The following is a 15,875-nucleotide window of genomic DNA, read 5'->3' as shown; positions in this document are numbered from 1 at the left end:
GTACTTGGTATGTGCGTTCATGTGTGTGTGCTCAGGTCAGTAAACACTCAAGCTTAGCTCACATAATATGAAGTCAGGTGGTTATGTCTGTCTTCACTTTTTTTAATTAAATTTTTTTAAGTTGAAATATAGTTGATTTACAGTGTGTTAGTTTTAGGTGTACAGCAAAGTGATTCAGTTACACACACACATATATATTCTTTTTCACATTATTTTCCATTATAGATTATTAAAAGATATTGAATATAGTTTCCTGTGCTATACAGTAGATCTTTGTTGTTGCCTTCACTTCTGTAAAACATACATCATAGCATTTTCTTTATCAAAATACTCAATGGAGTCAGACTTCTTTATTTGTGAATTTCAGAGTTTCGAAGTTTTAAAAAACACCATCTTTCCATCCCGTCTCTGCCACCAAGAACTTTGTAGTCTAAAACAACGGTTTTGTATTTTGGAAAAGGAAGTATGCAAGCTCCAGGAAGCACTGAAGGTTAGTATTATCAAATGAGAAACAAAGCCAGAATTAGGTAAGGAGGGAAGGGCTAGTCCTGCGTTGGAACCCCAGCATGCTTTCATTAGAAGGAGGAGTGGCTACAGGCTAGTGCTAGTTCTGAGCATCTTTGCTGTCAGATTTCTTCCTTAAACTGCAGAGGCTCTGCTCTGCATTGCAGCGGGGCTGACCCCTGCAGGCGCCATTGCCTGAGCTCCATGTCACCTTTCTCCCGGTGTGCACTCATGGGAAACACTGATGAGAGGCTAGAAGGAGCGAGAAAAGTAAAAGTGTTAGTTGCTCAGTCATGTCCAACTCTTTGCAGCCCCTGGACTATAGCCTACCAGGCTCCCCTGTCCATGGGATTCTCCAGGCAAGAATATTGGAATGGGATGGGTCGCCATGTCTTCCTCCAGGGGATCTTCCCAACCCAGGGATCAAACTCACATCTCTTATATCTCCTGCATTGGCAGACAGGTTCTTTACCACTAGCACTGCAAATACATGAATGTATATGTATATCTATGTATGTGTGTGTGTGTGTGTGTGTGTGTGTGTGTGTGTGTGTGTGTGTGTGACTCAGCGTGTCCAATTCTTTGTGACCCTATGGGCTGTAGCCCACCAGACTCCTCTCTCCATGAAATTCTCCAGGCAAGAATACTGGAGTGGGTAGCCATTTCTTCTCCAGGGGATCTTCCCGACCCAAGGAAGACAGGCGAAGATGGGGTGTTTTTCCCCTTTGTTCTCTGTGTTGGGCAGTTTCTCCAGCAATGGCTGTCATTGCCTGCCTCAGTCCCACTCCTGCTAGGTCAAGTCCACCATGTTTCTAGATTCTCTGGGTTAACCTAGCTCCAGAGATCTGCTTACACTGCCCTTTCCTTTGACCCTCCAGCCTCAGAGTGTTCGTGGCTTTTGCTGTCGCTAATGACTGCGCTGCCTCGCTGTCCCTTGTGTGCTTCTCAGCCCTTCCATAGTATAGTGGTATAACCAGCTCCCCATATTACATGTTCCCTCTTTAAAAAAGTTTTTTTTTCTTTTAATTTTTGACTGCACCCTTAGGCATGTGGGACCTTAATTCCCTGACCAGGGATCGAACTCATACCCCTTGCATTGGAAGGCTAGAGTTTTAAACACTGGGCTGCCAGGGAAGTTCTTGTCCCCTCTTTTAAATACTCAGTGTGGTTTCTCACTGGTTTCACTCAGTGAGATCGGCAGGCAAAAAACTATAGATATCCACTCTCTCTAAACTCCCCTAAGCAAGACCCCTATTCTCAGTGTCTAAAACGTAAAGAATAAACATTGTGCTCATTGTTTTGGAGAGACACTTCTGGGACTGTACCCCTACTCCCAGAATTTGTACCTCAAGGTGAACTAGCCTAAAGAGAAAAGGCAAATCACCCTACAACCTGGGCCTTAGTTTCTGCATCGATAAAATGGGAAGATACCATCTGTAGTGGGCTGAGTGATGGCCCTCCAAAAAATTGGTCCAAGTCCTAATCCCTGGAAGCCTGTAGATATTATCTTATCTACCAGGGTCTTTGTAGATAGATAATCAAGTGAAGGGTTTTGAGATGAGGAAATCATACTTCATTCTCTGGCTGGACCCTCAATTCAATGACAAGTGTCCTTATAAAAAACACACAGAGTAGAACACAGAGGGAAGAGAAGCAATGAGACCACCAAGGGACAGACTTGGGTCATAGGGGCTCAAACCAAGACATACCAATAGATTCCAGAAGCTAGAAGAGACAAGAAACAGATTCTTCTCTAGAGCCTTGAGACAGAATGCACGCCTTGATTTCAGGCTTCTAACCTCCAGGAGTGGGAGAGAATGACTTTTCTTTGTTGTAGACTACCAGCTTTGTAATACTTTGTTATAGCAGCCTCTAGGAACTATTATGCCCTCTAACTTCCGAGGGTCATTGTATTCATTTGCTAGGACTGCCATGACAAAGTAGCACAGACTGAGTGGCTTATACAACAAAATTTATTTTTTCACAATTGTGGAGGCTAGAAGTCTAGGCTCAAGGTATTGGTAGGGTAGGCTTCTTCTAATGCCTCTCTCCTCTGCTTGTCTTCTGTGTCTTTAGATGGTCTTTTCTTTGTGCCCATGCATCCCTGGTGTCTCTCTTATGTGTTCAAGTTTTGTCTTTATATAAGGACACAAGTCACATTGGGTTAGAGCCCACCCTATCGGCCCCTTTATTATTATTTTTTTTAATATTTATTTATTTAGCTGTGCTAGATAATGTGGGATAATATGGGATATGGGATCTAGTTCCCTGACCAGTGATTGAACCCGTTCCCCTGCATTGGGAGTGTGGAGCCTTAGCCACTGGTCCACCAAGGAAGACCCCCTAATGGCTCCTTTTAATTTAGTCACTTCTTTGAAGGCCCTGTCTTCAAATACAGTCACATACTGAGGTACTAGGGGTTCAGGCGTCAATATATGACTTGTGGTTGGGGAAGACGATGCAGCCCATAAGAGTCATGTTGCAACCTTTGATTTTTTTTTTATCAGTTCCTTGAATAGACTATATTCTTGGCTGCATTAAGTATTTTCCCCTCTGCCAAGAACTCTCTTCCCTCAATCTTTATATCCTTTCTTCCCCTGATAAGCCTAAATTCATCCTTAAGATTATGGCTAAATATTACTCCCTAGACTTCTAGCTATTCACGCTCACAGCACACGTCGTGGCTCTTCTTTTTCTCTTTTTAAATAATTTTGTTTATTTATTTATGACTGTGCTGGATCTTCATTGCTGTGAGGACTTTTTCTCTAGTTGCAGTGAGCAGGGGCTCCTCTCTAGGTGTGGTGCATATGGTTCTCATTGCGACAGCTTCTTTCCTTGCAAGCACAAGCTCTAGGCTTCACAGGCTCAGTAGTTGCGTCTCCCAGACTCTAGAGCACGGGCTCAATAGTTGTGGCACAGAAGCTTAATTGCTCCGGGGTATGTGGGATCTTCCCGGATCAGGGATCAAACCTGTGTCTCCTGCATTGGCAGGCAGATTCTTTACCACTGAGCCACCAGGGAAGCCTTGGCTCTTATTAAAGTATTACTTGGCTTGTTTCTAATGTGTTTTGTGTATGTTTGAGGTCTGCCTGCCTCGGCTGACTATCAGTTGGATGGGGAGACAGACAGGACTCATGTTGTAGCCACAGTGCCTGGCATATAGCACACACAGAACAAATAGATGCATGAGTGAATGGACTTGTGACAAATGAAAAAATATTATAGCTCACGTGGTGTACAGAGAAGACATTCAACACGTGGCAGCTATGATTTTGATGACTGCTCAGATAAAGAAGAACCAAATAAATCTGTTTTTCAGTTGCCAAATGTAATTTTTTTCTTCCAGGCTATCTCAGAAAATTCCTCCTGTCCCAGCTGTGGTCAAGCGTGTCACACGGGTGGTGAGCTTCCAGGCGTGCCCACCTGTGCTCCAGCCAGCCCTGGAGACCCCACAGCTCTCCACCCTCCCCGCCCAGCGCGGCCAGCGAGTCGTCCTCCTCCCCTCCCTCCCCCTCCTCCGCCCCCTCCTCCCCCTCCTCCTCCGCCCCCACCACCGACAGCACCATTGCTGCTCAGAAAATCTGCTCTCACGAAAGCACTTCAGGTAAAAAAACAGTCTAGTAAAGGTGTGTTTTGGTCAGTGGGTAACGAAGGAGTCAAGCCAGGTGTCTTTTTTAAGGCTGGGCAAAGGACTCTGACAGGAAGGACGACCTTTCGTTCTCATTCCATCTCCTGCTTATGGCAATTATTGTTTTTAAAGACATAGTCCCCTGGGAGATCACGGAAGTTGGATTTAGAAATGAAAGTGCTTTTTTTTTTTTGGAGGATAAATGAACGAAACCCAGCAGGGTGGGAGATTCCTGTTGGCTTCTTGGTATACCTTTTTACCAGGAGGAAAATCTGTCTGGGAAACCAAATTAAAAACAAAGACTCTTTAGTGAGTGAAGTCAGAATAACAGTAGGCACAGAAAAATACTGTTTGATTCCACTTGTAGGAGGTACCTAGAATAGGCAAATTCATAGGGTCAGAAAGCACAAAGGGTGAGGTGGTGAGGGAGAATGGGGACTTACCTTTTTCTTTTTGGGGGAGAAATGGGGACTTAGTGCTTAATGGAGACAGAGTTTCAGTTTAGGAAGGTGAAAAATTCGGGAGATAGATGATAATGAGTGTTGCATAATATGAATATACTTAGTGCCACTGAACTGTACAGTTAAATATAGCTAAGATAGTATGTTTTATATTATTTAGTATGTGACTTTTATCACAATAAAAAAAAAACATTTTAAAAAAAGAAGAAAAAGAATTGGTAGATCCTAAAGTGTAATGCCATTGGACTGGAGAACCAGTCTCCGTTAGAGCTACTTACCTGCCAAGGGGACCACTAACTTATACACAGCCCTATCTAAAAAGCTGATTACTTCTTACTGCAGATATATTTGGTTTAAAATGACTGAATTAAATGCAGAGTCTGTTGTTACAGTTGCCCTAATATATACCTCTTCAAGTATATGTTCTTACTTTCTGGCAAGTGTGTCATTTTCTTAGGTAGTTTTAGGCAAAACTTCACGTTGATTAGAGGAACTCTTTCTACTTCTATCTTATTACAATGATTCCTAAGGAAGATGCATAGTTGTAGAAAACTAGCCCAGCTCTTACTTAGTTTCAAAGCCTTACATTTTCACTAATATTTTTCAGTAGCCTTGCTGCTGCTGCTGCTGCTGCTGCTAAGTCGCTTCAGTCATGTCCGACTCTGTGCGACCCCATAGATGGCAGCCCACCAGGCTCCTCCACCCCTGGGATTCTCCAGGCAAGAGCACTGGAGTGGGTTGCCATTTCCTTCTCCAATGCATAAAAGTGAAAGTGAGGTCGCTCAGTCGTGTCCAACTCCTAGCGACCCCATGGACTGCAGCCTACCAGGCTCTTCCGTCCATGGGATTTTTCAGGCAAGAGTACTGGAGTGGGGTGCCATTGCTTTCTCCCTTTCAGTAGCCTTAGCATCCATAGATACTGAAAACAGAATCAGTTCTTGGTTGAATGGAAAGAATTTGATAGGCTCCTAGGGGAAATAAGAGTTAATTTTTAACTCTGAGGCTTTAAAAACTAGATTTGGATTTGCATTTGACTAGATGTCCTGGTTTCAATTTGAATTCTAATTTTTCCTTGTATCTTAAGGCTGGACCATTAAAAAAAAATGGACCCATGCAGATAACAGTTAAAGATCTACTGACTGTGAAATTAAAGAAGACACAGAGTTTAGATGAAAGGAGAAAGGTAAGAAATCGTTGACCACACATGTGGTCTTTCGTTTTTTAACCTGGTTGTCTCTTAGTGGAAAATAAGCATAACTCTTAAATATAAAAGCTGTTCTGAGGAAAGTATTTGATATTTTATTTGAGTGATTTTTGATCTCCTCAACAAAATATATAAATCCCCCAATTATTTAATTCGGCAGTTTTATCCACCAACCATTAGCTTGAAAAGGTAGAGATATACTTTGAAGCTTTGGAATAAAAATTGAATAGATACATTTTATACATACTCAGAATTCAAATCTTTGTTGTTTTGGTATGTTTACACTTTGAATGACATTTTAAAATCCATTTTTAATAATGTCTCGTTTTGTGATTGAAGCTTGTACCATCACCACAGGCACAGAACCCACTGGTTACTGTCTCTGACCTGCAGCGCGTCACCCTGCAACCAAAGTCCAAAGTGCTATCAACTCGAGTTACAAACGTCTTAATGTAAGGGACTGCACAGTATTACACTCTGCTGCTACTTTAAAATAGTAATTTTTTGCTTCTTTCTTTTTTTTTATTTTAATATAAATTTATTTATTTTAATTGGAGGCTAATTACTTTACAATATTGTAGTGGTTTTGCCATACATTGACATGAATCAGCCACGGGTGTACATGTGTTCCCCATCCTGAACCCCCCTCCCACCTCCCTCCCCATCCTATCCCTCTGGGTCATCCCAGTGCACCGGCCCCGAGCACCCTGTCTCATGCATCAAACCTGGACTGGCGATCCATTTCACATATGATAATATACATGTTTCAATGCCATTCTCCTAAATCATCCCGCCCTTGCCTTCTCCCACAGAGTTCAAAAGACTGTTCTATACATCTGTGTCTCTTTTGCTGTCTCACATGTAGGGTTATCGTTACCATCTTTCTAAATTCCATATATATGCATTAGTATACTGTATTGGTGTTTTTCTTCCTGGCTTACTTCACTCTGTATAATAGGCTCCAGTTTCATGCACCTCATTAGAACTGATTCAAATGTATTCTTTTTAATGGCTGAGTAATATTCCATCGTGTATATGTACCACAGCTTTCTTATCCATTCGTCTGCTGGTGGACATCTAGGTTGCTTCCATGTCTTGGCCTATTGTAAACAATGCTGCGATGAACATTGGGGTACACGTGTCTCTTTCAATTCTCAGTGTGTATGCCCAGCAGTGGGATTGCTGGGTTGCTTATTTCTAACTCTTTATATATGATTATATATGATCATATAGCAAAACTGAAATATACAATGATGTTTAAAGAAAACAAAAATCATCATACAATCATATCATCAGAGACAGCCACTCTTAACATACTGTTGCTTATCCTTCTAGTCTTTTTCTAGGCATATACACTATTATTTCCATTTCATGGTGCTATTTATTATAAAATGTAAAATATCATCAGGAATTTTCAAATCAGCACAGTTTCAGAAATAATATGAAAACTAGAATGTCTTGGAATCAATGAAATATGAATATGTAATATACATATTACAGGTATATGTGTATGAAATATGTATATTAAATACATATTGCATGAAATATGTATATACATACATACACATGTATGTACCCATGTGTAATTTATATTATGTTGAGTTGGCCAAAAAATTTGTTTGGATTTTTCTGTGCAATGTTACAGAAAAATGTGGATGAACTTTTTGGCCAACCCAATAATACAAATACAGCTTTTCCCATTACTGTGTCATTAACTTTCCCCTATCTCATTAAAAATTAGCTTAAGGAATCATGTTGACTTCTTCAATAGATGTAATTTTTTAATATGTGAACTTCATAGATAAAATCCTGTTTTGAGACATTTAGGTTGTTTGTGATTTTTTTATTTCTATAACTCGTCAATAATCATCCTTGTTCATCATCTGTGTGCATAACTGAGTTTTGCCCTAAGATGGATTCTTACAAGTGTAATTACAAAGTCAAAAAAAGTAACTTATTTAAAAAAAATAGTAAAATGAAAGTATTAGTTATTCAATTATTAGATTCTTCTTATTATTAGAATCATTATATCACTTTATGCTCCTATCAGCATCTACTGCTATTTTTTAATGTAATAAACTACTTTCTAGAATGTTGCCTATTTTGAAATGATTGCTTTACTTTGAGAAAAATTATACAATCCGGTGAGCTCTAACTCTTGTATTTTTATTTTATCAGTACTCCTGGTAAAAGTCAGTTAGATCTACGGAAACTACTTAGAAAAGTCGATGTGGAGAGGTAATCCATTCTCCTATCTTTATGCTCTCTAAATTCATTTAAGAAGTTGGCATAAAACACGGCTCTTAATATTTTCACTACCTTTGCAGGAGCCCAGGTGGAACACCACTTACTAATAAAGAAAATATGGAAACAGGAACTGGGCTGACCCCAGTAATGACCCGGGCCTTGAAGAGAAAATTTCAGGTAAGCCTTTACGAAAAGCATTTGGTTCCTTTTCTTCAAACTCTTTAATTTAAAATCATAATCTAAAGTATCTTTCTTAATAATAGTAATTTTTAAAACAGTTCCTTATACCAGTCCATCCTAAAGGAAATCAGTCCTGAATATTCATTGGAAGGACTGATGTTGAAGCTGAAACTCCAATACTTTGGCCACCTGATGTGAAAAACTGACTCATTTGAAAAGACCTTGATGCTGGGAAAGATTGAAGGCTGGAGGAGAAGGGGAGGACAGAGGATGAGATGGTTGGATGGCATCACTAACTCAATGGACATGAGTTTGAGTAAACTCCAGAAATTGGTGATGTACAGGGAAGCCTGGCGTGCTGTAGTCCATGGGGTCGCAAAGAGTTGGACACAACTGAGGGACTGAACTGAACTGATGCTTTATAAAGAATTTCCATATTTGCGGTTCATGAAATGCTATGAAATAGCTAAGATTATCATATCTACTTTACCAATGAATGTCTGGCTTTTATTAATTTCACTCATAACTATTTATTAAGCAGTTCCTATATGCCAGACACTGTGCTGGAATACCAGGGAGATAGTGGTAAGCAAAAACAGACACAGATCTACTGTCTTGGAGCTTTCAGTCTAGTGGGGAAAGTAGACATTAATCAATAATCACAACTTGTGTTATTTTGCACTGAAGTAAATTCTATGAAGGAAAGTAACAAGGTTCAGTGAGAACACTTGGAGAAAGTTGATCCAACCTGGGTAATCTAGGAAAGATTCCCTTAGGAAGTGATGAGCTGAGACTTGAAGGATGAATAGGCATTAACTGGAAAGGGTACCTGTACTGTGAGCCCACCATGAATGTCACAGAGGAGAGTCCCAGGCAAAAAGAATAAGATGCGCAAAGGTCTCATGGTAGGAGGGATCAGGGTCTATCCAGGGAATTGGAAAGTGGCCAGTGAGGCTGTAACAGAGAGACAGGGATGGAGATGAAGATAGGAGTCAGATAATGCAGAGCTGATACGAAAACATCTTGGCAGCTTTCTTTGTCACCTGCCTGTATGACCCGCACACCAAAATCCAGTGCATCGGTTGGCCCTTGTGTGATTTCTTCCAAACTCTATTTGTCTCTTCTCCCTGATTCCCTTTATCATCAGATCTGTGAGAAGTAGCCCCTTCTTGCTAGAGTGCTGGGGCTCAGGGCTGCTGGCCTCTTGGCTGTGAAGCTTACATTTCCATCTCCCTCTGGCCCAACAGACTCACTACAAATTCCGCTGCAGACACTCTTCCCACCCCAACACTGTCCTCCCTTCATTTATTCCCTTGTTGAGAAGTTTTTGCCTTTTGTGAAAGAAATAAAAGCAAAAATAAGCAAATGGGACCAAATCAAACTAAAAGCTTTTAGACAGCAAAGGAAGCCATAAAACAAAAACAACCTACTGAATGGAAGAGAATATTTGTGAATAATGTGACTGACAAGGGCTTAATATCCAAAATATATCAGTAGTTCATACAACTCAATATCAAACAAATAAACACTCAATAAAAAAATTGGCAAAAGACCTAAACAGACATTTCTCCAAAGAAGATATACAGATGGCTTGCAGGCACATGAATAGATACTCCACATCACTAACTATTGAGAAATGCAAATTAAAACCCTAATAAAGTATCACCTCACAATGGTCAGAACAGCCATCATCAAAAAATCTACAAATAATAAATGCTGGAGAGGGTATAGAGTACAGCCCACACTGTTGGTGGGAATATGAATTGGTGTAGGCACTATGGAAAACAGTGCCTCAAAAAACTAAAAATAGAATTACTATATGATCCAGGACATATCCAGAAAGGATGAAAACTGTATCAAAAAGATTCATACACCAATGTTCATAGCAGTAATAGCCAAGACATGGAAGCGACCTAAATTTCCATCAACAGATGAATGGATAAAGATGTCATATATATATATATATATACATATATATATATGTGTATATATATATATGAATATATATGAATTCATATGAATATATATGAATATATGAAATGGAATGTTATTCAGCCATAAGAAATAATGAAATAATGCCATTTGCAACAACATAAATGGACCTAGAGATTATCATACTAAGTGAAGTTAGTCAGGCAGAGAAAGACCAATATTATATATATATCACATATATGGAATCTAAAAAAATAATACAAATAAACTTATTTAGAAAACTGAAGCAGACTTAACAGACGTAGAAAACAAACTTTCGGTTACCAAAGAAGTAGGGGGGTGGGGGATAAATTAGAAGGTTGGGATTAACAGATATATACTACTATATAATATAAAATAGATAACCAACAAGGACCTACTGTATAGCACAGGGAACGATATTTAGGATCTCATAGTAACCTATAATGGAAAGAATCTGAAGTTTTATACCTGAAACTAATATAACATCGTAATCAATTATTGTTTTTAAAAAAAGGAATCAGTTCCTTTCGCAGGATAGCTTGGTTTCCCTCTTGCCAGTCAGCTTGTCCTGCTGGGCACTGTGTGGCCTTCTTTGCAGGTGTGGCCTGATTCCCCTTTCCTCCTCTGGAGCAGCCAATAGGAGTCCATTCCTAGATCACGTTCCTTGGTTATCCCATAAACTGTGAAGGGCAGGGGCAGAGGGCAGCGGGCAGAGGCCTTATTTAACAACTCAGTCCTTTCCTTTTTTTTCTTATTTTGGCTGTGCTACTGGTGGGATAGTTCCCTGACCAGGGATTGAACTCAGGCCATGGAAGCTGCTGCTGCTAAGTCGCTTCAGTCGTGTCCGACTCTGTGCGACCCCATAGACGGCAGCCCACCAGGCTCCCCCATCCCTGGGATTCTCCAGGCAAAAACACTGGAGTGGGTTGCCATTTCCTTCTCCAATGCCTAAAAGTAAAAAGTGAAAGTGAAGTCGCTCAGTCTATGCGACTCTTAGTGACCCCAGGGACTGCAGCCTACCAGGCTCCTCCGTCCATGGGATTTTCCAGGCAACAGTACCAGAGTGGGGTACCATTGCCTTCTCCAGGCCATGGAAGTGGAAGCACCAAATCCTAACCACAAGGAACTCCACCCTTCCCTTTGTTCAGCTCTAGGTCTTTTTTGTCCCTGCCCCACCCTATAACTACTATAGTGGATTGGTTAACGTGGAAGCAAGTAAAAATATAATGAACAGTAAACCCATGTACTGAAAAACAGCATCAAAAATCACAGATGAGGGTCTTTCCTGGTGGTGCAGTGGACAGGAACCCACCTGCCAATGCAGGGAACAACTCGGTTCAATCCCTGGTCCGGGAAGATTCCACATGCCGAGGAATCACTGAAGGGTGCACACAACTCCTGAGCCCAAGGCCTAGAGCTTGTGCTCCGCAACAAGAGAAGCCGCCACAATGAGAAGCCCGCACACGCCATGAAGAGTAGCCCCTGCTAGCCACAACTCGAGAAAACCTGCACAAAGCAATGAAAACTCAGCTCAGCCAAAAATAAATAGTTTAAAAATATCACAGATGAGCCCTTTGCCATATGTTGTGCTCTCCAAAGTCCACTTAGTAGAGGATGGTGGTTGTTGTTCAATTGCTAAGCTGTCTCCGACTCTTTGCAACCCCTTGACCTGCAGCACACCAGTCTTCTCTGTCCTTCACTGTCTCCTGGAGTTTACTCAAACTCATGTCCATTGAGTCAGTGATGCCATCCAACCAGCTCATCCTCTGTTGCCCCCTTCTCCTGCCCTCAGTCTTTCCTAGCATCAAGGTTTTTTTTTCAGTGAGTCGGCTCTTTGCATCAGGTGGCCAAAGATACAGGGTATTTAGTAAAAACTTGTTTTAGACATGGAATAACTTTCCCCACTCCTATTAGTTAGGTTTTTCGTTTGACTGTGGGTAAGAGAAATCTGACTATAGAGGCTTAAGCAAATGGAGGCTTATTTTTCTTTTCTGCATATTGCCTCGGGAAATAGGCAGTGAATACAGGGTATAGCAGGTTCCCCATGTCGTCACCTCTCTTCCAACCTTAATACATCCTAGCTAAACTGCCCTTCATCTCTTTAAACAGTTGATATCCAAGAACTTTGATTATATTAGGGAAGTTGGAAAAAGTCATTTTTAGAATCTGGCCGCATTGCTGTCTTGCATAAAATCTGGGTTCTGATAGCGAGGAAGGAGAGCTATGCTGGCCACAAGAACATAATTCATATTATAATTGGGACTTCTTGTTTTTTTCATAGCTGGCTCACCCTAGAAGCCCAACTCAAACTCTGCCAGTTTCTACAAGCAGCTTTGATGAACAAAACTGATGCCACCTCTGCCTGACTCCCAGCAATGATCCATAAAATGTACAGATAAAATAACCCCAATCCTTTTGAAGTGTAGTATGTATAAATAATTATATTAATATATAATTCATTTGAAGAATTAAAATATGTATGGAGCCCATGCATACTGTAATGTAAAGTGGGTATTAGAATACTTTCTAGTTTATATGATTGCTCACAGGGCAGATGGGAAAATGCAATCCCCAAAGTTATGTTTATCCTGGAATTACTCAGTTTAAGTTAGGAAGGTTATTCCAGTTTAACTAGATAACTCTAATTTGTGCTCTATAGGTAATTATGACATTAATAAAATAACCTGGTACTCATTCATCGTGAGTATTCTCAGGAAATTGAAAAGCAAAATATTTCATCCTGTAAAGCTCATGCATTCATTAAGTGTTACTTAACCCATAAAGACCCTCTAGATTTTATTTCTGTTCCCTATAAGCAATTAAGTAAGATCATCTCCCATCCAAACCTAACTATTCCAAAAGGATTTGAAGTGAAAGGCCAAACGCGACCTTAAAAATTAGAATTTCATTTCTAGTATCTTAGGTAGGTAACAATATCTGGCCTACTGAAATCTGGGATATCCCTTACTTTGCTATCTGCTATCCACATTCCTACAGCTAAATATAGACTTCATGAAGACCTCCACATGAACCTTGGGTTTTCCACAGTGCCACCAGGGATTCTCTGAGGTCCATAGCAGATTCACTGCAAGACCTGATTCTCTGTCCTCAACCACCTTTCAATTCAATAACAGTAATTCTGCACAATCACAGGATTTTACTTTATCCTGCCAATTCGGGGTTGCCAGACTTAGCAAATATAAATACATCCCTGCTAAGTCACTTCAGTTGTGTCCAACTTTTTGCAACCCAATGGACATAGCCCGCCAGGCTCCTCTGTCCATGGGATGCTCCAGGCAAAAATACTAGAGTAAGTTGCCATGCCTTCCTCCAAGGGATCTTCCCAACCCAGGGATCCAACCTGCATCTCATGTCTTCAGCATTGGCAGGCAGTTCTTTACCACTCGCACCACCTTGGAAACCCATAAATACATGACACTCCCATCAAATTTGGATTTCAGATAAACAGCAAATAACTTAAGTATATATAGGGCCCATTAAACAATGAGTAATTTTTTAAGTATAACTATGTCCTAAATATTGCCATAGGCTTCCCTTGTAGCTCAGTCGGTAAAGAATCTGCCTGTAATGCAGGAGATCCAGGTTCGATTGGGTCGGGAAGATCCCCTGGAGGAGAAAATGGCAACCTACTCCAGTATTCTTGCCTGGAGAATCCCATGGACAGAGGAGGCTGGCAGGCTACAGTCCATGGGGTTGCAAGAGTCAGACAAGACTTAGTGACTAAACCACCACCACCAAATATTGCCTAGGAAATATATTTATACTTAAAAAAATACATCGTTGTTTTTCTGAATTTCAACTTTAGCTGAACATCCTGTGTTTTATTTGGCCACCCTACCAGTCAGTCTCCTACAAGGTTGCCAATATCTGGGAGCCCCCGGTTTTGTCAGTTATGTCTGCTTAGCGGTAGATACTACTGTAGCTTCAGCCAGGACCCCTATCACTAATGTGCTAAATATCCCGAGAGAAGAGGAACTCCCATTAGGGTGAGTGAGACTCTGAAGGCACAGCGTTAGCGCTGATGCTGATAACTTCCACTGCAGTTCCAAGAATAAGGATAGTGGCTCCTCATGGAAGGGAATCAAGGAGTGTCAGTTTTACACTGAACTTTCTAACCCAGCAGGAAGCAGTTACATAGATGATGTCCCTGAAATATTCCCTGATTAGGCTAAAAAAATATTTTAGTAATTTCCCCAAAATGCCTATATTCCCTCAGATAAATGTAACTTTGAGATGCCAAATAGAGGGTTGTGAAAAGTCACCAGGCTGGAAAGCAGATATGGGAACAGTGTTTTTGTTTTGATGAGACCCACATTTATATTTACATTTATGGATGAAAATTAAACAGATACTGAAGTTAAGAAATACATCTGTAGTTTCTAATAAAAACTTTTTAAACCTGTTACTATGTTTATATTAAGTAAAATAAAGGGAATGATCACTGAGAATAAAGCAGGTGAGTATTTGTAACAATATTTTATGGGACATCTAATAATGTTTATAATATTAATAAACCAGTGTGTACTGTATCAATTTAAATGATTTTGTCATTCTTGTGAGATAAAGGTTCATTTTTTTGAAAAGCTATAGAAATCCTATGGTTAAATATTTGTAAAGCTGCTATTACTATCGTATCAGTATTAAAATGTGTTCTATCTTGTATCTTTTACTAATTTTTATGACAGGTTTCATATTTGTACCCACTTGAGAATCCGGTAACTGCTATGGCTTCATTAAATTGTTGCTGATCATTTGTTTCCACTGTTTACTTTTAGACTGAATGTCAACCAGAGAATATAAACAATCACAGTGCATCCAGTTATGTTTTTGAATAAAGAACAATACAAAACTTTGGTCTTTCTCTTTAACATTTTTTACTAGAAATATAACACATACAGGAAAGTACATAAGACATAAATAGACACATTATTAAACACTCATGTGACCACTAAAAAAGGGACATTCAAGTGTCTAGAAGTTCTGCCTGTTTCCCCCCCTAATGTTAATACCTTTCTTTCCTCAAGAAGTTACTACTCGACTTCCCTGGTGGTACAGTGGATGAAAGTCCTCTTGCCAATGCAGGCTACACAGGTTCTATCCCTAGTCTGGGAAGATCCCACATGCTACAGAGCAGCTTAGCCTGGGTGCCACAGCTACTCAACCCATTCGCTGCAACTACTGAAGCCCACGCATCTAGAGCCTGTGCTCCACTTTAAGAGAAGCCTGTGCACAGCAATGAAGATCTAGTGCCGCCAAAAAATGCTTTTTAATTAAAAAAAAAAAAAAAACAAAGGCTTAGGCCAAAAATAGGTTCTCTTAAAAAAAAAAAAAAAGTAACTACTCATCTGTTTTCCCCTTCTTTTACTCTCTAAACATGCCGGGCCTAAATATGCATCCCTAAATGCTATGATTTATTTTTTTTTTCTTTAAATTTGGCCACGCCACAAGGCAAGTGGGATCTTACTTCCTTGACCAGGGGTGGAACCTGTGGAAATGCAGAGTCTTAAACCACTGGACCACCAGGGAAGTCCCCATGCATGCCACTTTGAACATCCTTGAACATGTACTTTTGTGCAAGAGTTACTTTAATGTGTATGTCTAGGAATGGAACTGCTAGGTGGTAAAGCATGCCTGTTTTCTAGATACTGTCAAACTAGTATTCTAAGTGGTTGTACAA

At 40.2% G+C, this 15,875-nt stretch overlaps 1 protein-coding gene across 18 annotated transcripts in view; it reads left to right on the top strand.

Moving 5' to 3' along the window:
• PRR11 (proline rich 11) overlaps positions 1–15,044 on the top strand; it is a 29,594-nt gene extending 14,550 nt beyond the window's left edge. For 7 of the 18 annotated variants that reach the window (XM_081585109.1, XM_081585102.1, XM_081585094.1 and 4 more), the window contains 8 exons: positions 368–490; positions 3,851–4,108; positions 5,678–5,776; positions 6,137–6,249; positions 7,976–8,035; positions 8,125–8,221; positions 12,459–12,566; positions 14,884–15,044. In XM_081585109.1, the coding sequence (XP_081441235.1) occupies positions 368–490; positions 3,851–4,108; positions 5,678–5,776; positions 6,137–6,249; positions 7,976–8,035; positions 8,125–8,221; positions 12,459–12,527 (819 nt within the window). In that variant the 3' untranslated portion in view covers positions 12,528–12,566; positions 14,884–15,044. Of the gene's footprint in view, positions 1–367; positions 491–3,850; positions 4,109–5,677; positions 5,777–6,136; positions 6,250–7,975; positions 8,036–8,124; positions 8,222–12,458; positions 12,685–14,883 lie in introns of those variants that run through there. The other 11 variants (XM_081585104.1, XM_081585097.1, XM_081585106.1 and 8 more) reach the window with 3 other exon arrangements.
• Positions 15,045–15,875: the final 831 nt, after the last annotated feature.

This window comes from Giraffa tippelskirchi, chromosome 3 (assembly GCF_054371585.1).
Source record: "Giraffa tippelskirchi isolate mGirTip1 chromosome 3, T2T-mGirTip1v1.2.pri, whole genome shotgun sequence".
Taxonomy (NCBI): domain Eukaryota; kingdom Metazoa; phylum Chordata; class Mammalia; order Artiodactyla; family Giraffidae; genus Giraffa; species Giraffa tippelskirchi.
Note: the sequence above shows the minus strand (reverse complement) of the source record. Positions and strands in the feature narration are given on the sequence as shown.